This window comes from Erythranthe guttata, chromosome 4 (assembly GCF_056151865.1).
Source record: "Erythranthe guttata isolate IM_541 chromosome 4, IM_541, whole genome shotgun sequence".
Lineage (NCBI taxonomy): Eukaryota > Viridiplantae > Streptophyta > Magnoliopsida > Lamiales > Phrymaceae > Erythranthe > Erythranthe guttata.
Window position 1 is genome coordinate 16,949,271 of NC_142536.1, and position 19,976 is coordinate 16,969,246.

The 19,976-nt window shown below is 37.5% G+C and overlaps 5 protein-coding genes across 5 annotated transcripts; 4 read left to right on the forward strand and 1 right to left on the reverse strand.

Moving 5' to 3' along the window:
- Window positions 1–2,065: 2,065 nt before the first annotated feature.
- On the forward strand, window positions 2,066–4,853 carry AT-IE (histidine biosynthesis bifunctional protein (HISIE)). Its single transcript, XM_088817047.1, has 6 exons — window positions 2,066–2,178; window positions 2,436–2,576; window positions 3,722–3,967; window positions 4,052–4,147; window positions 4,234–4,382; window positions 4,481–4,853. The coding sequence occupies exons 2-6, from the start codon at window positions 2,451–2,453 to the stop codon at window positions 4,680–4,682; spliced, it is 819 nt and encodes a 272-aa protein (XP_088673173.1). The 5' UTR covers window positions 2,066–2,178; window positions 2,436–2,450; the 3' UTR covers window positions 4,683–4,853.
- A 1,771-nt stretch (window positions 4,854–6,624) lies between these two features.
- On the forward strand, window positions 6,625–8,614 carry LOC105950480 (putative protein phosphatase 2C 25). The gene is made up of 4 exons (XM_012973843.2): window positions 6,625–7,105; window positions 7,386–7,730; window positions 8,024–8,203; window positions 8,276–8,614. Exons 1-4 carry the CDS (start codon window positions 6,737–6,739, stop codon window positions 8,435–8,437), a joined length of 1,056 nt encoding a protein of 351 aa, XP_012829297.2. The 5' UTR covers window positions 6,625–6,736; the 3' UTR covers window positions 8,438–8,614.
- A 348-nt stretch (window positions 8,615–8,962) lies between these two features.
- LOC105950482 (iron-sulfur cluster assembly protein 1) lies at window positions 8,963–11,090 on the reverse strand. Its single transcript, XM_012973844.2, has 3 exons — window positions 10,634–11,090; window positions 9,663–9,717; window positions 8,963–9,336 (listed from the first exon to the last, which is right to left on the reverse strand). Exons 1-3 carry the CDS (start codon window positions 10,929–10,931, stop codon window positions 9,192–9,194), a joined length of 498 nt encoding a protein of 165 aa, XP_012829298.2. The 5' UTR covers window positions 10,932–11,090; the 3' UTR covers window positions 8,963–9,191.
- Window positions 11,091–11,165: 75 nt separating this feature from the next.
- Window positions 11,166–13,299, forward strand: LOC148771290 (putative protein FAR1-RELATED SEQUENCE 10). The gene is made up of 3 exons (XM_088817057.1): window positions 11,166–11,363; window positions 11,739–12,463; window positions 12,613–13,299. The coding sequence occupies exons 1-3, from the start codon at window positions 11,337–11,339 to the stop codon at window positions 13,130–13,132; spliced, it is 1,272 nt and encodes a 423-aa protein (XP_088673183.1). The 5' UTR covers window positions 11,166–11,336; the 3' UTR covers window positions 13,133–13,299.
- Window positions 13,300–17,242: 3,943 nt separating this feature from the next.
- Window positions 17,243–19,968, forward strand: LOC105950506 (uncharacterized). The gene is made up of 2 exons (XM_012973870.2): window positions 17,243–17,449; window positions 17,903–19,968. Exon 2 carries the CDS (start codon window positions 17,909–17,911, stop codon window positions 19,790–19,792), a length of 1,884 nt encoding a protein of 627 aa, XP_012829324.1. The 5' UTR covers window positions 17,243–17,449; window positions 17,903–17,908; the 3' UTR covers window positions 19,793–19,968.
- Window positions 19,969–19,976: the final 8 nt, after the last annotated feature.

The window sequence follows — 19,976 nt, forward strand, 5'->3', positions numbered from 1 at the left end:
GAATGGATTTGACCGGTAAATTTGATTAAATAATTACCACTAAGCACATATACAATATATGTATTTGTGTGATTATGTGTAGATTTACGATAAACATGATACTTATTTAGTTTATTTGCCACTATCCCAGACATATATATTGTTAGCATAATTAAGTTTATTATGATAGAGTTATATTTAGATTGGAAGTTCTAATTGGATTGTAACTAGATTTATATCATTTATTATAAATAGAGTACCTCTATGAAAGAACAAAACACAAATCAAATTAATCATAATGCTATTCCAAATATTCTAACACGCGTTTTGATTTGTCATTGTAATCTTATTTTCGGTGTTTCTTCTTATTCCTCGCGCTTAAACACCATAAATTATTGCTCTTACTTTTATTTGTAGTCTTGTTTTTTTGTATTTTTCCATCCTTCGTTCGGTTGCACCGAGACGAAACACACCATAAATTAGTGATGTTGATCGATAATGTTGTCCTATACCGCCGTCGTGCACGACTTTCCAATCAACATTTTGATCAAGGTATCATCAAGATCATCGTTAGCCGATCTATTCAATCGGTAGAAACTAGATGATCCTCGAAGGTGACAATTTTTTGTACACAGTTTCAAACCTGACGATTCCGAAACTTCGGCTGCAGCTTGCAAAAGGGTAAAATCACATTGATTTTTGAAGTTTATAAAGATCCAAAACTTACAACAAATGCAATAATAAATAAAATATTTCAAAATCGTCTTCGATCGACACTAAATATCTAAATCTAAATAAGATCACTCGCAATTTTAGCATGTTCAAAAGGACCATATGAAAATTCATCATCGTCGTCATCACCATCATCAACAAAATGCACTCCACTCCCTATCTTCGCACTTTCCCTTGAATTTTAAAAAGGGATAACCCTCCTTCAAAATACTATTTTGGTTGCCCATTGCCCCAAAAATCAATTTTTGGTGTGCTTTGTGCAACAAAAATAATATTTTAGAGGGGCAACTTGCAGAAAAATAATGTTTAAACGAGATAAGTTGCAATAAAAATAACAATTAAATGGTCAACGTGTAACAAAAAAAACTCAATTCCAATGAATAACTCATCGAAATTTTGCTATCATAGCAATGTGCAACAAAAAAAAAAAACCATTTTGAAGGGGGACATATATAGTTTGCAAATTTTGAGAGAGTAAAATGAAAAAAAAAAAAAAAAATTTATAGGGAGTCACGTGCAATTTACCCGTAAATTTATTTACTAATTGTTTAATTCTTAAATAGTTATGCAAAAAAATCACGTATATCTCATTTTATTGGGAAGATAAGCTACATTTAATTAAATAATCGAGCTTTATTTGATTTGAGTTAGTATAATAACTTCTTGGACCGAATCCATAAATATGAAAAAAGATGTACACATGTGTTGATTTATCGAGAAAATTATGTGTTAGACATTTCCACTTAGGGGTGTAAACGAGCCATACTTGGATGTTTTGGCGAGTTCGAGCTCAAATTCATTTTGAGGAGCTTGGGCTATTCGAGCATATTATTTTTTTGGCTCGAGCCTAAGCCCATCTTGATTTTTAATTCATATTATAATAAATTATATTAAAAAAAATCGAAATAAAAAATGACATATAATTTATTCTTTAATTATTTGTATGAATTTATCATGTAATTTAATATTAATTATATTTAAAATAAAAATAAAATATAAATTAAAATGTGAAAAAAAAAAAGCTTGCGAGTCTGCTCGCACAAACAACTAAAAATGAATTCCGACTCGACTCGTCAGAAAGCTCGAACTCGAATTTCAATTTGTCAAATCGACCTTTTTTTGAGAAAGTCAAATCGACCTACTAAGCTCAGGTTCAACTCATTTACATTCCTCTTCCCACTCATCCAGTCACAAAATTAAAAATAATCTCCAACTCTTTAGGGCCTGTGTGCTCAATGCTCAGTGTAACCTGGAATTACTGAAATACCCTTTTCAACAAATTAGGTCAATAAGCCTGCAAGCCCTAATTTTGGTCTATAAATAGACACCCAACACACTCGCCCACATCACTCAGCGCAACAGAGATCCGACTGCATCAACATTTCTTCCCCCAATTCTTTACGGATTCTCTTGCTAAACATCGTTTCGAAGGAATTAGGCGAAGCCCCATTGTCTCCCGGGTGAAAGGTATCAATTTCTCTGTAAAAATTTGCTCTTTCTAGGGTTTAATTGGTGTTAATCTTGGTTTATTGTGCTTTAGCTTCTGGATTTGTTTCCACCTATAACAATGGTGGGCTTCGTTTCTTTCATTTTATGTTTGTTCTATTGGTTTTTCATCGATCGATATTTTGGGGTTTTTGCATCTTTTTTTTTCCTATCTTAATGAATCTGAATTTTGGTGCATTTTCTCAGACAATTTTCTCGTTTTTTTTTCCCTATTTCAGGGCAGCTCGAAATCAATGGCGGTTCCGTATAGCAACTGCTTTCAAATTCCAAAAATTAATTCAAAATCTCGTCTTTTTAGCTCTTCGAATGAGATCTGCACCCGGGTCTCTTCAGTAAAAGCCCTGCATTTAGAAGCCAAGGTAACTTGCTTGTAATTTTTGATTTAATCTAAATCTGGACTCTTTATTACTATTAGATCTAAACAAAGTAAATTAATCTTACTAGGGTTTAATGTTGTATCTCATCTTAATCATTGGAAGATTAGATATTGCATTGAGAACACTTGTCATTATCTTTTTATTTACATCTCGGATTCATTTTCAAGAATGTTGATTTCCTCGGTTTTTCCGTTTCGGTTCCATATGCGAAAGATGGTTTATTATTATATATACCAGATGTTAGTCAGGTGTTCATCAATTTCTTATGGTGAAATACTGTTACATACCTGGGAGATAAAAGATAGGGAAGGAATACGACGGATGGGTTTCTCATCTGTCGTTTTACTTTCCCTTGTAGGTGTTCATCGTTGCTCGATAATTTTATCTTAGTGATTATCCGAGCTTCATCTGGACCCCAAATTACTTTCTTTCATTATTCATTGTTGCTCAATGTTTCTGCATGAGTTGTTTGTGTGTGTGTGTGTGTGTGTTTGCATATCCTAGTTCATATTCTTGATTTCTTGGATTTTCACCAGACATTGGCAGGTGTCTTATGCTGTTTTTGTAGCGTAGACCGTTGAATGTTGTGGTATAGAAACGAGCGTTCATCGTTGTTTGTTGATCAAACTCCAATGATCAGATGAGCTACATCTGAACGCCATATCTTTAATTAATTAAAATTATTCGAAATCTTTTTCGAAGTATTATTTCATCAGACATTAGGCAGGTGTCTTATGCTTTTGTCGTAGCATAGACCGTTGAATGTCTGAAAAAGGAAAGTTAGTGTTCATCGTTGTTTGATAATCAAACTTCAATGATTAGTCGAGCTACATCTGAACACAATATTTTAATACGATAAATTATTCTTCGTACTTTTAAATTTTTGTCTAAGTATATTTTCATCAGACATTAGGCAGGTGTCTTATGCTGTTGTAGTAGCATAGACCGTTGAATGCTCTGGTATAGGAAAAGTTAGTCTTCATCGTTGCTTGATAATCAAACACCAATGATTATACGAGCTACATCTGAACACAACATATTAAATCATAACCCTTTCTTGATAATTGAAGATATATTTTTTTTATTTACTTTTCATCGTTAATTTTTGTCTAACTAGATTAATATAGGTTGATCCCTTGTTGGATAGTGTGAAATGGGATGACAAAGGCTTGGCAGTTGCAATAGCTCAAAACGTCGATACGGGAGCTGTTTTAATGCAAGGGTTTGTCAATAGAGAGGCCCTTTCGAAGACAATTTCGTCAAGAAAGGCGACCTTCTATAGCAGGTCAAGGTCAACTTTGTGGACAAAGGGAGAAACCTCGATGAATTTTATTAATGTTTGTGATGTCTTTATCGATTGCGATCGTGATTCTGTAAGTTTCCATTACATTTTCTTGTGGGCTCTCTCATGTTGTAATAATTGTCTTTTTGAAATAATAATTTCGATTATCTAACAGATAATATATCTGGGGAAGCCCGACGGACCAACTTGTCACACGGGAGCTGAGACTTGCTATTTTACTTCCGTTACCGAAGATGTAAATGACTCAGAGGTAACGGAATATTTTCTCGAATGGTTTTGTTTTACTATTGATTAAAATTGGGATTAATGTTTATATCTGTTTTACTGTTTATGTAGGTTGATGGAAATAAAATAGCATTGACAACTTTATACTTGTTAGAATCAACTATAACAAAACGAAAAGAAGAATCGTCAGAAAGTACAGGCAAACCATCGTGGACCAAGCGATTGTTGCTCGATGAAAAGCTCCTGTGCTCGAAAATCAGGTGTGTGTTTTAGTTTATGGGTTTTTTCTTTCGATACGTATTTTAAAGATTGATATAAAATTAGAGTGTAACGATTTTCCTTAAAAACATTTTTGTAGGGAAGAAGCCGATGAATTGTGCAGAACATTGGAGGAAAACGAGGATACGTCTAGGACTGCCTCGGAAATGGCGGATGTGCTTTATCATTCGATGGTTTTGTTATCTCGTAAAGGAGTGAAAATTGAAGATGTTCTTGAAGTTTTGAGACTTAGGTTTTCGCAATCGGGCCTTGAAGAAAAGAAAGCTCGACGACAATCGTAGTTAATCGACAGACTGTACATTTTGCAAATTCGGCTTATAGTGTATTGTTCATGTTATTTCAAATTTTGAATTGTTGTACTGCCTTATATCTTCGGCTCGGATTTTTTTTTTTCTGTTTAGATGAGAAATTGGTTGTGAAATGAAATAAAGTTTTGTTGTTTGTATTGCAAATTTGAATTCTGATATTTCAAAGATTAATTCAAGATTATTTTTTTTCTGTATTGGTGATAATGATAATATTTAAGAGATGTATTTATTACTAAGCAACTAGCAGAAAAATAAATCATTCTCAACTTGTAAAATGTTTACAAAAGTCCGAATTCGGATAGTTTGATTCTATTTTGTGAAGATAATCTATGGATCTGCTCAAAAAGAAAAAAAGAAAAAAAGAATCTATGGGTTGGTGATATTGAAATAGTTATTGATATAGAGTGGATAGTTTGATAATTTAATATTTTGTTTAATTAATATATTTAATTTATAGAGGGTTAGCTACAGAATCTATGGATCTGCTAAAATAAAAGAGAGTATATGGGTTGGTGATATTGAAATAGTTATTGATATAGAGTATATAGTTCGATAATTTAATATTTTGTTTAATTAACAGATTTAATTTATAGAGGGTTAACTTTATAATTTTTTATTCGAAAAATATAAGGGCAGTTAGAAAATTAGTGAAATAATTATAATTTACTAAAATGGTAATTAAAATTTATTAAGTTTGCCAAAGAATTGACAAGATCAAGAACCACTAGCTAGTGTCTTGAAAAGGTAGTTGAACCGGTCGATTGGTCCATTGGTTCGGCTAGCCCTTCAAAGTTCATTTTGGCCGGTCAAATGGATCCAGATTGGCTGTAGTGGATTGACTTTTATTTGTTTCTTTATTTTCCAAATTTTTAAAATTCACCAAAAATATTAGAATAGTCTATGTATTTTTCTTCTTCTTTTTTTGAGAATAGTCTATGTAATTTTTATCCAATGGAATTTGATAGAAATACAGCTTAACCAGAAATTAAGACCTTCTTTGGTTGCCAAGATAAAATTATTCAAAATAAGATTAAATAATGTAATAAAATTCAGTTATTTTATCGGACTCGAGGATGTTCAATAAAAAAACTTCAAAAAATAAGATAAATCATAATAACATAATATTTGCGGATCGACTCAATAAGTTACTAGGGATACAAAGCATCAAAACAAAGTCAATTATTTAGTTAATAATTGTTGATCGCCAATCAAACGAGGCGTAAGGGAACAATAATAATCTTTTCTTACTTCCACTCCCATCCCATGTGAGCATTTTTTTGGGGTAAAAATAAAAAATAGTTTAAGCAAATTTTAAATTGATTTTGACTTCATCAACTTAATTCTTTAGATTCCATGAATTTTAAGTTGCATGGAATTTGACTTCATCTAAATGATACCATGAACCCTTGCCCATTTTTATATTGGGTAAATTACAATTATAACTGATGTATTGTCAAATTATAAAAAAATTCCTCATATTTAGATAATTACAACTACCCATAAACTATGAATCTTCTTATATGTCCACTTTTATGGTGTCAAATTCAACATAATCATCTACATTTCATAGAATGTTCTCTTGTTTGTACTCGTTTTATACAAAAATGCAGTTTCAGATGCACCACAATCTGATATTTACAAACCAAAAAACACATCATGATCATCTTGCTTCAAAACGTGGAGCTCGAATGAGATAAAACGGGTACACAATTGAGAATGTTCCATATAATCTAGAAAATTTCACTAGATTTGACACTGCAAAGGTGGACGTGTAAGAAGATTTATAGTTGAGGGTGGTTGTAATTACCCAAACATGAGGGGTTTTTTTGTAATTTGACAGTACCTTAAGGGGTGGTTGTAATTTACCCTTTTATATTTATTTATATAAATGCCCTCCACCCCCACTCACCATTTCACCACCACCAAAAAAATTCGAACGTTAGAGAAATTCAAAGAATCCCTGTCCAAAAAAAACCAAAAAAAAAAAAAAAAGAAAAAAAACTTTCAGAAACCTAACGTTAATAAAAATGTCATCTTGCAAAGTTGCAATATCAAACACATCAGCTTTCTCACCATCTTCGTCGTCTTCTTCCATCTGTTCTCCCAACTCTTCTTCTCCTCGGCTCCTTCGTCTCCCCAAATCAAGTGGGCTCGTCAAAACTTTGGCCGGCGGGGAATCTTCCGCGGTCTTGAAGAGGAAGAGGCCGCCGAGATTGGATATTCCGGCGTTCTTTGCGGAGGAGAAGGACGCCGCGGCAGCGGCGGCGGCGGCGGCGGAGGAGGAGGTTGTGGAGGTGGAAGGAGATGGGTTTTCAGTGTGTTGTAAGAAGGGTAAGAGAAATGAGATGGAGGATCGGTACTCTGCTTCGATGGGGCTTCTAGATGATTCCAAGAAGGTATTTCTTTTTTTTCACTTCTAAATTTCTCAATTCTTTATTATTTAACAATTCCTATTTTCTAATAAATTTATATTTAGAATTTAGAAATTTAGAAATTTAAAATTGAAATGCTAATTCTTGGGAAAAAAAACAGACATTTGCCACCAACCAACTCTTGTGTGTAAAATTGTGTACTTTTTTTTGTTTGGTTTTTTTGTAAATGTATTGCATATTGCAGCTGATTTTGGGGAATGTGATGAATAACATGATGTTCGTGTTTGTGTCTATAATATATTAGGCGTTGTTTGGTATCTTTGATGGGCACGGAGGTGCGAAAGCTGCTGAATTTGCAGCCGAGAATTTGGAAAAGAACATCGTAGTTGAATTGAACACAAGGGAAGACGACGATGGAGAAATCGAGCTGGCTGTAAAGGGTGGTTATTTGACCACCGATTCCGAATTTCTCAAGAGAGACCTTCGAGGGGGAACGTGCTGCGTGACAGCACTGATAACAAGGGGCAATTTAGTCATTTCAAATGCCGGCGATTGTCGTGCTGTATTGAGCAGAGGTGGGGCGGCGGAGGCGCTCACTTCCGATCACCGCCCGTCTAGGGAAGACGAGAGGGAAAGAATCGAGAATTTGGTAAGAAAAACATATTCTTGAATTTTCAGGATTTTCAAAATATTCGGGTTTCTGTTTGAACTGAGTTTCGATTTATTACGGTGGATTTGAAATTCAATTTATATGAAGTGATGTGGAATTCGTCTCTCAAATCCACTCGTATAATTTAAATCTTTAAATCCAAATTCAACCCAATAGGGCCTTTGTTTTTTTGGTGGTTATATTTGGATGGAAAGATTTCGAGCGAATCGTTTTAAATTAATATAATAACATATCGATTGAGTTTGTCTGAATAAATTCATTATATTTTGTAGGGTGGTTTCGTAGAATGTCGAAACGGAGTTTGGAGAGTACTAGGATCTTTAGCTGTGTCGAGAGGTATCGGAGATCAACACCTCAAGCAGTGGATCACAGCAGAACCCGAGACTAAAATCGTTAAACTCGAACACGAACACGAGTTTCTTCTCCTTGCTTCTGATGGATTATGGGATAAGGTAGTTTGAAATTTCGATACTAAAAAAGAAAAAAAAAAAAAGAAACTTAATTTCTTGATCATGATTTTGCAGGTTAGTAATCAAGAAGCGGTAGATATCGCGCGTCGTTTGTGTGTAAATGTGGATAAGCCTCAGCCGCTATCGGCCTGTAGAAAGCTCGTCGATCTCTCGGTTTCCAAAGGCTCTAATGATGACATAAGTGTTATGCTCATTCAACTGGGAAGATTTTGTTGATGATCAGTTGGGATTGGAAAAACAAAAATCTAATTAGTTGACATCTCGATTTTCGATTTTCGTAACTGTTACATAGTCTTGCTTTCCGTTTTACCTTATGAACATTTGATTATCTGATTCAGAAAATTAACAGTCTTACGAAATAATGAAAACCCCATATTTCGTTTACAGTAAGTATACCAAGCGCAGAAGCGCCTTTTTTACGTTTTCGATTCATTTTTATTATTAGATCTTATCAAGGGGTTCACTGCATACGGCACCGTTGTTTACCATAATCGCTAAAGAAACTCCGTCGTATAATTTTTATTAGCAAAAACCACTGTGACTGAAAAATCAAAAGCAATCACATCCCTATAAAACTCATTAATTAGAGGGTGTATACTTAAAAAAAAAAAAACAACACAAGGGGTGTCTTACAATTAACTCTTTTATAAAGTCAAAAGGAATATCAAAATCTGCAGTAATTTATGTTATACACCATAAGCAGAAAAAGTCAAATAATCTGCAACAGACTTAGTCTGGGAATAAATAAAAAAAACATTGACATTTTCACATCTTCAAAAAGAAAAGACCAATTCCACAAACGAATACAGACGTAATCTGCGCCTGCTGGTAGATGCAGCAGAAAAAAACAATTGCACTAACCAGTATTCTCCGTTAAAACAGAGCACATTAAAACAAAGACTAACAGATTTTTTATAGAGGACAAACATATAACGACATTGATTAGAAAATGCATGCCTAAAGCATATTCTCAAGCATCGGCAGCTTTCTCTTCAAGCCCGTTTGATTTCAACCGCTTTGCCTCGTAATCTTTTACAGCTGCCTTAATTGCATCCTCTGCTAGCATGCTGCAATGTAGTTTCACCGGTGGAAGAGATAGATGTTTTGCAATTTCCCTGCAATTCCATTAATAGATGCATACACTCAGAAATATATAGATATTGTTCGGAATAACTACAAAAAAGTTATTTTTAGCTTCAATCAAACTCTACTTCAGCCCTTTTGACATATTCTGCAACAGTGATCTTGCTTTAGATGCAGTTATAGCCAAGGTTGAAAACATCAATACAGAAAACAAAAAATAAATTCCATGGGAAAATGGGGAGAGTGATACCGAAGAGGGCGATGATATTTTTATTTAATCTTTTTCTTAGTCTTGGGAGAAAAAGCAGTAAGTTCAAAATTTAACCATACGAGTTCAGTCAGGTCGATATTAACTTACGTATTCTTGATAGACAGGACTTCCTCCATTTGTTTACCTTTCACCCATTCAGTTGCTGAAAAATGGAAAGGAAAAAAATGCGTTAGCTGGAAGATGGCAACGAAACATGCCAGCACAGTATGAGAATAACATAATCACGACTCGGGAGATCTCGGTGCAAAAGGAATTAATGCCTCTTAAACACGATGCACGAAGAGAGTATCGAGTTGTAAATGATCAAGATAAGATTTGCAGCTGTGCAATATCATCTTCCGAAGATCAATTACAATTCAATAATATACCAACTCATATGGAATGATCACACTTAAGAAAGCATCAGAGACAACAAATAGTGAACTCATCCGAGCCTTACACAAAACACAAAACCAGCGAAATCTAGTTAGAAGCATCGTTTTCTAAAACGACATAAAATCGATAAATCAAGACAACATCCAACAACGTAGCACCTTACATAATGCCGTTATCTAGGTATTTTATGACGAACAAGGATCCTTAATCACTGCATATATCTATTGCCAGCAGAGAGAAAGCCCACGAGCATCGTCATTTAGATCAGAATCATTCAGCCATACATTTAATGTATATAAATTCAGGGAAAGAAAAAAAAGAAAACGAAAAATCTTCACCTCAACATCACAACTAAACTAATTCAAATTAAAAAAAATCCGATTCTGCGTAAAAACTTCCCATATGCATAAGAAGCAGCAACTTAAATACGAGTAATAAATCAACCAAAAAAAAAGTCAACATTACTTTTCGAAAGTACTAACTTTGAGCTCATTAAAACTTGCAAACCCTATCCAACAAAAAACAATTCTCATAAAATAAACTCCAAAAAGGTTTCAATTTTTGAAGTACCAAAACTTCAAATTCAGAAAGACAGAAACACAAAAAAAAAAAAAAAAAAATTATAATACGGCAAAATATTGAAACCCATTGATGCTATAAACTCTATATAGAAGAAACAATACCGACGGAGGAGGAGGCGATGGCGGAGCCGCAGCCGAAGGTCTTGAAACAAGCATCAACAATTTTGCCGCTCTTCTCATCAACCCTAATCTGCAATTTCATGACGTCACCGCACGCCGGTGCTCCAACAAGACCCGTGCCGACGTTGCTATCGTTCTTGTCGAACGATCCGACGTTCCTCGGGTTGTTGTAGTGGTCCACCACTCTCTCGTGGTACATCCGCCGCAGGGAAGCACCGCCGACGGCGGCGGAGGATCGCAGGTGTTGACCGATAACCGTATTAGTCAGGTGCTTCAACATTTTTTTTATTGATTTTGAGAAGAAATCAGACTGAATTTGGTTTCTGTTTTTTTAGGGCTTTAGAAATTAGGGAAAGAAGGAAAGAATTGGATCTTTGCTTGTTAAAGCTTATCTGCGGATGACGCGATGATAGAGTTACGCGGCTGTGAGTTGGTTTGGTGAATGGAGGACTGTGATTGGTCTGTAGTCTATACAATGTGGGGTGCTCACGGTAACAGGTTAGGGCAAATTACAATAGGGTGGTGATATACGCAGGCCAAATTAAACATTCAGGCACTTTTTTACCATGGTTTTTTACCTTTTTACCATAAGTATTTACCTTTTGTACTATTCCTACCAAATCCTATAAAAAAAGAAAACTCAACATTCAAAGTGAAAAATTTCAGATATTCAACAATTTTTGCGATGGATCCAAACAACTTAGACCCGAATGTAAGTTTTTCATTTTTTTCCCGAAAATTCATCTACTCGTGCGAATTTACGTGAGCACTTGCCAAGTGCTCGTGTAAATTCACACGAGTAGATGAATTTTATTTTTTATTCATGTGCTCGTGTGAATTTACGCGAGCACTTGCCAAGTGCTCGCGTAAATTCACACGAGCTCAAGAACATTTTTTTTTTTTTTTTTTAATTAGCTCGTGTGATTTCACACGAGCAGAGGAGGTTTGCTCGTGTGAAATCACACGAGCAGAACGTCTCTGTTCGTGTGAAATCACACGAGCACCACAATTTTTTTTTTTTTTTTTTTTTTTTAATAGTTTTATTCTTTAGTTTTATAATTTGCTAATTACATTAATATAAAAACAGGAAGTATACATAGATGTGGATGAAGATATTGAAACATTCGAGCTACATGATTTCAGTGAATTTTTCACAATTTCGACTGCATTTGATAGTAAAGATGCACTAGTCGAGTGGGCGATGAATATGGCCATCAGTCATGGACATGAGATTAGGCGACAGTCTTACCACGAGGGCCGACAATATTTGACTTGCAAAAGAGCCTATAAGAGTCGAGGAAAAAATGCAGAGGTCGAAACAAGCCGGAAGTCCGGTTCAATAAAGTGTAAATGCCCTTTTGCGCTATGGGGTAAAGATGGTCGTGATGGATTATGGCGCCTTACCATCAAAAATGGCAAGCACAATCATAATCCTCATAAATATCCACAAGGACTACGGTCGCTAAGTCGTCTGACTGAAGAGCAACGAGAAGTGACAAAGATACTGAAAAAGAGCCATGTGAAGCCGAAGGAAATTTTGCATCATCTGAGGCAGATGAATCCGGATACGGCTGCGTCCTTGAGAGAAGTGTACAATGAATCACAGAAAATTAGACGAGAGGAAATGAAAGGAAAAACAGTTATACAACATCTGTGGCACGAACTAAGTGAGAGTGGATACAGCAAATGGCATCGAACAAATCCAGCTGGTGATACAGTGCAAGACGTTATGTTTGCGCACCCTGATTCAATAAAGCTTTTGCAGTTATTTCCATACGTCATCCTGATGGATTGCACGTACAAGACTAACAGGTAATAATTATTTAAATGTGTATTACATTTATTATATATATATATATATATATATATATATATATATATATATATATATATATATATATATATATATATATATATATATATATGTAAGAGTTGACTAAATTATAATTACCTTCATGTAGATATGAAATGCCTCTTTTGGAGATCATTGGGGTTACTCCCGTGGGAAGGAACTTCACTATTGCCGTTGCTTTTATGTCACGTGAAGATGGGGACACTTATGCATGGACATTGCGATGTTTGCGAGACATATTACCAATCGGGATAGAACCAGAAGTGATACTGACAGATCGTGAGCTGGGCCTACTGAAAGCATTGCCAAACGTGTTTCCACATTCGCATCACATGTTATGTTTATATCACATAAACAGAAACGTTGAGGCAAACGCGTCAAAATTCTTGGGTAACACCAAGTTGGGTGTACTGTTCCGGAGGACGGTGTGGGCAAAGTTAGTCGAATCTGAGACTGAGGAAGAATACGAATGCAACTATAGAGAGATAGTTAGTTTGTACGGGCAATATCCGAAGCTGATAACTTACATCAATGAAACGTGGTTGATTTATAAGGAGAGATTTGTTAAGTGTTGGACCAACAACATCGTTCATTTCGGTAACACGACGACTAACAGGTATATAAATTGATTTTACTATAAACTCGTTACGTACAATCTTTTATACACATGTTACATTTATTCATTATTTGAGTGTTTTCTCGAAACAGAGTAGAGAGTGCACATCGTGCATCGAAGCGTTGGATCCAAACATCGACTGGAGCTATGGATACAGTTCAAAATGCACTAGATGCGCAAGTTGACCTTCAAATTAATGAATTGAAGGTGGAAAATGAAAGCAGTAGAACAGTCAGGATGTACAGTACTTCACTGTCGTGCTTCGGTGCTTTGGTATGTAACGTATCACACAAAGCACTGGACCTGTTGGATAAAGAGTACGAAAAATTAGAAAATAATCCGGATAGTTGCAACTGTTACCTAAGTCGAACCCACGGACTCCCGTGTGCGTGTATGATTGCAGTTAAAATTGCTGAGGGAGATACTTTTTATCCGCAACAGTTACATCCATTCTGGAGAACGTTGGTTGTCGAGCCAAAGTCGGATCCATGGGAGGACGAGGAGGAACCGTTTGATCGCACAGTTGCAATTAAGAAAGTTCTTCTCGATGAGTTCGAGAAGTTATCAAACAAAGATTACATGTCCCAAAAAAATGCGGCCGACTATTTACGGGACCTAAATAATCCTTCTTCAACGCATTTACAAGAGCCGACATTTGTGAAGGCCAAGGGACGACCTAAGAATAACTCGATGAAGAGGTACTTGTCCGGTTATGAGCACACGATGAATCGGAAATCCGAAGTTAAATCTTCTTCCGGCTCTAAGGGTCGCAAAACCCCGACCGAAAGAACGCCAGACTCAAAATTTAAAGCTGATACGCCAGAGTCAAAGGTTAAAGGTCGTCCTCGGACCTCCCCCGCGACCTCTCCTAGGTAAGAGACGCAAATAGTGGGCATGTGGCGTCAACAAGTCCCTCAACTGCGGCTGAATGCTCAGGAATGCCTCTGCTGCGTCGTCACCAGTCAAACCGAACACGATCGGAACTAGGAGCCGAGCTATATCGTTGGCGAACGGCTGGTCTGGCGGCACCGCAGCAACAACCCGTTCTGCAGGCGGAACTCTATCAGGGTTGCTAATGAACCGGTGCGTCCGCTCGATGTACCACTTCATGTACTCCTCGGCAACTGTTTCCGGCGGCCAGGCTTCAGGGTATTGCGACAGGTCAATGAAGTTGGCGTACTCGTTCTGCCACATGCCGCCAGGAGCGTGGAAAGTGACTTTGTATCCCGCGCCAAACAAGCCGCGGTTATGTGGCAAGTTCGATTCAATTATCGGGAAAGGAATAGTCTGGACTCTTCCAAACTGCCGCAACGCTCGGTCGGGCATGTACGGCTCCACTATATCCATGAACTGTATCGTGCCGTAATACATGCTCCGAGGGTGTAAGTAATGTGCACCGGTACCATACGGGGTCCAACAAACCTAAGCATATTTTAAACTAATTAGAAAAATCCGTAACTCTACTATAGACATAATTAGAAAAATTATTACTCACATCTCTTTCGGTCATGGCGTCGAGTATTTTCCGGTATTCCTGCAGCGTGGTTTTATTGCCTCCACCATGGGCCCACCTTCTGCATCGAGGCTCAAACTCGGCATATGAACGGGAAAGAGGTGGTCGAAAGCAGGGGAAATGCTCAAAGATCCAGCACTGAAAACAAACACCAATGAATAAATAAATAAAATAGAAGTTTAAATAAATAAATAATTACTAATAAATAATTACACGTACCAGAAGGAGAATAACACATCCACAGAGACTGTTCATCCCAGCGCGGGTGGCAATACCCAATTGGCGGTACATGTTTGCTAAGCATGCCGAAGCCCACGAATACTTGCCGACATTATCGAGATCGTTGGTAAAATGGATCCACCACGGCTTCATGTTACACCCTGTTTTGTCTACAAACAAAACAGACCCAAGCAGAAACATCAAGTAGCCCTTCATCTTCTTCTCGTCTGTGGCGGAGGGAAGGGTCAACTGATCTCTCACCTTAACCCAACCAACTCCCTTGTTTCGAAACATGTCATTGGTGTCCATCAGACCGAGACCCAATACAGATGCAAGACTCTGTGAGCACTCTTCTACCGGGCGAATTTCAGAAACTGCTGGTCCGTCCAGCCGCAACCCCATGATGAAAGCGACATCGTGGAGCGTGATCGTCATCTCGCCCCATGGCATGTGGAAACTGTTCGTCTCCGGCTGCCACCTCTCCACGAAAGCTAGCATGAGGTTCTTGTTCATCTTCTTCAGAAAACAGTCTCGTAAGTGGTAAAGATCTGTTGCCTCCAGCCTCGCAATCATCGTGTTATCCTGCGGGCCGCGGTAGTCCTCGAGTGCTTTGGTCCTCGACTCGCACCGTGTAGTTTCACGGCGCTCCTGAAAAATATTGCATGTATTGTTAGCTAAAAATAATGAATAATATAAGAATTATGTAAAGCACGTGTTGACAGAAAAACTTACATATCCTTCCCAAATGTACATCGCTATATGCGACTTGAACCATCGCATAAACTCTAAATTTTGCGGCCCTCCATCGCACGGACCCTCCAAGTACGCCGGACCAGACAGCTGCGGAAAGGGTAAGGCACGACCAGCTTTACGATCCTGATGTACATCATCTTCCTCCACCTCCTCGTCAGTATCCATATTATCTGGATTGTTGTTGTGGTCATCATCATCGTCGGCATGTGGCAATGTACTACGAGCTAGCTGGAGATCGTGTGTAGGTCGACAGGGTCCGGCTCCAGCTGCAACAGCTTCTCGTCTCAATCTCTCATCTTCCCGCTGTAACGCTGCTTCTCGAGCTAACTGCTTTCTTCTACGGGCGGAAGCAAGGACATCTCGGTCTCCAATGCGATCCGGATCTTCCGGATTGTCACCCTTTCCGCTCAAGGCTTTCATTAAGCTCTTGCCTTTACCGGCAACTTGACTCATAAGACTTTTCCCCCGGCCTCCTGCCATCTACATTTTAAATAAACACTTTATTAATATTTCATTTAATATAAAAAAAACATTTAAATAATGAAACGAAAAAAAAAAACAATTGGTTCTGCTCGCGCAAAAATGCACGAGCATTTCAACAGTGCTCGTGTGAAATCAGGCGAGTACTGTTGAAATGCTCGTGCATTTTTGCGTGAGGAGAACAAATGCAGATTTTTAAATTAATTAAAAAAAAAAAAAAAAAAAAAAAAATTAAAATTAAGTTGCTCGCGTGGATTTACACGAGCGCAGTGGATGCGCTCGTGTAAATCCACGCGAGCAACTTAAAAGCCGGTTTTTAATAAAAAAAAAAAAAAAAAAAAAAAAATTAAATTCATACGCTCGTGCAATTTTACGCGAGCGAAGTGGATGCGCTCGCGTAAAATCGCGCGAGCGTCCCCAAGTGCGGTTTTTTTTCGTTTTTTTTTCGGATTCGTAATCTACATAACATGAGGATCGTAAAAACGTAAAAATTACCTCCGATCTGTTGACGATTTGCACGGGCTTTGCGAAAGAAAATCGAAAGGGTAGAGAGAGTTTTTTGAGTTTTTTACCTTTTGGTTTTTGAGAAATGGTAAAAAATGTGCCTGAATGTTTAATTTGTGCCTGCACAAATCATTTCAGATTACAATATCCCTCGATGTATGCTCAAATTACTAAAAAACCCATCTTATTTGCATAATTACAACAATCCCTCAAACTTTGTATTGTGTTATACCTCCACCTTCTTCATGTCAAATTTACCTAGGGCGTTCATCTCTGGTTGGTAAATCGATTGAATCGAAACGAACGAAAATTTGTATATGTGGATTACTACAACGTTAATTCGGTGTGATATTTAGTGTTTTTTTATATAATTATTATGATTAGTATTATTTAATTTATATATATATATATATATATATATATATATAACCAAGCGTTGGAGTATTGAAATTTTACATAATGAACGCACCTAAAATTTACCAACCGGTAAAAAAAAATAAAAGAATTACCTAGCTGGATGGATTTTTTCATAAGATAAGGGGTACCTGTGGAATTATGCAAAGATGAGAGGATTTTTCTCGTAATATACCTCACGTCAAAGGAGGATTGTAATTTGCCAAAAGGTTAAAATGGACATTTCTCTAATTTTTAAGTGACCAAAGATAACTTTTGACCCTAAAAAGTCACATATGTTCCTCAGTTCCTGTCATCTTGCTGCCCTTTTCCTCAGTCGTCGCTCAACCTTCTGCTCATTCCCTCCGCCTCCGTCGACGGCGGCGCTGAAGATCATCAGGCGAGCGGCGTGTGGATTTATCAGCCATAAAATCGCACTTTTGAAGCTTCCCTAACTCCCCATCGAAGGTGACGCCTACATCCTTTTTTCCTGGAAATTTTGATTCTTCGATTTCATGTCGAATTGAAGACTGTTTTTGTTAAATTTTAATTCGAACATCACTAAATTGCATCAATGTACCAAAATCCCTTTAATTCAGGCGAGAAATACAGTCAATTTTTTTTTATTTTATTTTGCTCTCTGTAAATAAATTGTGTAGGTTTATAGCATTTTGCTGAATGGCCTGAATTTCATGTACCGATGTCGTTTTTTCCAGATTTCTGTGGTTCTGATGCATAGCTTGTTCGAAGTTGTTATTTTTGTTACGATTTAGGAGCTTTTTAGTTCATTAATTCTCTTGGATACTTAACAAATTCAAGAAATAATGAATTTGAACTTGAATTCCGTTCTCGTAAAAACAAAATTCATTAATTTCGTGCAGGAGAGAACTTCAGCGTTGACCTTTTCATTTCTTTTCACAGATAGGAATGGATGAAGAGTGTGTTGCGGAGAACGTGACTCGGAAGATAGAGAAGAGGGCAAAGAAAAAGTCTAATAAATGCAAAAGAAGTGAAGAGAATACGATAGGTATGCAGGAGGGTCGGGGTATTGTTACGGTGAAGGCGATTGAGCATGTTCAAATATCTGAGAAAGAAGATGTAACTGAAATGGAGAGAGTTCGCAAAAGGGACAAAGAAAAGAAGAAAAATAAGGAGATTGAGATTAAGAAGGGTGCAGGAGAAAGTGAACAAACGGCTGCATATGGTGAGGAGAGTAGCGGAGATGCAGTAGATAATGCTGTAAAGAAAAGAAAGAAAAGGGAGAAGGACAAGAATCGGAATGGCATGTTTGAGACGGGCATTAATAAAGAAGTTGAGGGGAAGGAGAGTAAAAGATGGTCGGAGGGAGAAAGTGTTTCTGGAACGACGTGCAGCAAAGAGAGGAAAACGAAGAAACCGAAAAGAAACCACGACAATGGAGATTCCGAGAAGGAGAAAGAAGATGGAAACGAGGTTGGGACCCGTAAACAAAACAGCAAAATTCCCGTTGAAAGGAAGAAACGCAAAAAAGAGAAGATAGTGAGTGAGGATGATAATTGTTGGCAAGAATCTTCTGATAAAGCTAAGCATGTTGAGGGTGATTTATCTTCGATGCAAAAGGAAAATGTTCCAGGTAATGTTGAGTCCGTTAGCTATGTCGGTAATGCCACGAAGGAACTCAAAAGAAAGAAGAAGAAGAAGAAGAAGAGCAAAGAGAGAGAAAGTTTTAACGCTGATTCTGTAGATAAACATACCATTAATGACGATACACAAATCGATGGAGTAGAATACGGCAACAAAAGGAAGAAGAAGAAAAAGGCTGAATTAGTTGAAAACAGTTCCGATGACGCACGAGATACTCAAGTTGAGTATGCAAGCAAAGGGAAAAAGAGAAAGACAAAAACAGTGGAAAATGATTCAGACGATCGTATATCTGATACAAATGATGAAAATCGGAATGTCAAGCAAGATGATCTAGTAAGAGGTAAGAGATTCACTCTCGACGAAGACAACATCGTGAAAGAGTCTGTTTATAAGTATATCCACGAACGCCAATTAGGCGATGAAGGTCTGAACATGGTTTTGAACTGTAAGAAGCACCCTGAGATAAAAGGCTGCTGGAGAGAAATAGCGTCCGCTATACCGTACAGACCGTATCTCTCCATCTATTTCCGCGCGCAAGTTCTACTGCGGAGGTCCGTGTTTCGAAAATGGACCCCGGAAGAGTACGAAAAGATTCTCAACTACCACGAGAATCACGACAATGAGTGGAAGGCGTTGGCCGACGAATTGGGGGAGCATCAGAAACACGTGAGGAACACTTGGTGCAGAATCAAAATGCGCGACATGAACAGAGGGCGTTGGTCGCAAGAAGAGTACCAGAAATTGTTCGATCTGGTCAACGTTGACTTACGGTCGAAGGTCTCTCAAGTGAAGAGATCGCAGCACGGAATGTTCCGTGATAATATTAGCTGGACGATGATTAGCGAGCAGCTGTCGACTCGGCCTCAAGCGAGGTGCTGCTCGAAGTGGTACTCGCAGTTGACTTCGCGTATGGTGGCTGAAGGTGTGTGGGCTGATTCTGATGACTATCGGTTAATCGATGCGCTCTATAGCTTGGATGCGACTTGCGTGGAAGATGTGGATTGGGATAGTCTCGTCGAGGAGAGAAGTGGGATTTTTTGTAGAAAACGGTGGAGTCAAATGGTTATGCATATAGGTCAGAATACGCGTAAATCGTTTTCGGAGCAAGTTGAAATATTGGCGCGGAGATATTGCCCGAGTCTTCTCGAGGCAAGAGAGGCGTGGGATAGCAAACCGTATGTTGATTAGAGAATCGACAAAAATATTTTAAATTTTTGCTTTTCGAACATGTTTCTAACTTTTTAAAAATTGCAAAATGACCTATAAGGTGTCCGAGATGCGGAAACGTGAAGTTTTCGTGCTACATAGCTCTGTAAACAAAAGAAAGGCGGAGTATGGGCAAATTTAAATTATTTTCATTACAATCCAACTT

Excerpts from the sequence above, each read along its gene's own strand:
- AT-IE (XM_088817047.1), top strand. The coding sequence starts at position 2,451 with ATGGCGGTTCCGTATAGCAACTGCTTTCAAATTCCAAAAATTAATTCA. Across the intron at positions 2,577-3,721 it reads CCCTGCATTTAGAAGCCAAG|GTTGATCCCTTGTTGGATAG; the intron begins GTAACTTGCTTG and ends AGATTAATATAG. Across the intron at positions 3,968-4,051 it reads TCGATTGCGATCGTGATTCT|ATAATATATCTGGGGAAGCC; the intron begins GTAAGTTTCCAT and ends ATTATCTAACAG.
- LOC105950480 (XM_012973843.2), top strand. The coding sequence starts at position 6,737 with ATGTCATCTTGCAAAGTTGCAATATCAAACACATCAGCTTTCTCACCA. Across the intron at positions 7,106-7,385 it reads TTCTAGATGATTCCAAGAAG|GCGTTGTTTGGTATCTTTGA; the intron begins GTATTTCTTTTT and ends ATAATATATTAG. Across the intron at positions 8,204-8,275 it reads CTGATGGATTATGGGATAAG|GTTAGTAATCAAGAAGCGGT; the intron begins GTAGTTTGAAAT and ends ATGATTTTGCAG.
- LOC105950482 (XM_012973844.2), bottom strand. The coding sequence starts at position 10,931 with ATGTTGAAGCACCTGACTAATACGGTTATCGGTCAACACCTGCGATCC. Across the intron at positions 9,718-10,633 it reads CATCGCCTCCTCCTCCGTCG|CAACTGAATGGGTGAAAGGT; the intron begins GTATTGTTTCTT and ends TCCATTTTTCAG. Across the intron at positions 9,337-9,662 it reads GTCCTGTCTATCAAGAATAC|GGAAATTGCAAAACATCTAT; the intron begins GTAAGTTAATAT and ends ATGGAATTGCAG.
- LOC148771290 (XM_088817057.1), top strand. The coding sequence starts at position 11,337 with ATGGATCCAAACAACTTAGACCCGAAT. Across the intron at positions 11,364-11,738 it reads CAAACAACTTAGACCCGAAT|GAAGTATACATAGATGTGGA; the intron begins GTAAGTTTTTCA and ends ATATAAAAACAG. Across the intron at positions 12,464-12,612 it reads TGCACGTACAAGACTAACAG|ATATGAAATGCCTCTTTTGG; the intron begins GTAATAATTATT and ends ACCTTCATGTAG.
- LOC105950506 (XM_012973870.2), top strand. The coding sequence starts at position 17,909 with ATGGATGAAGAGTGTGTTGCGGAGAACGTGACTCGGAAGATAGAGAAG.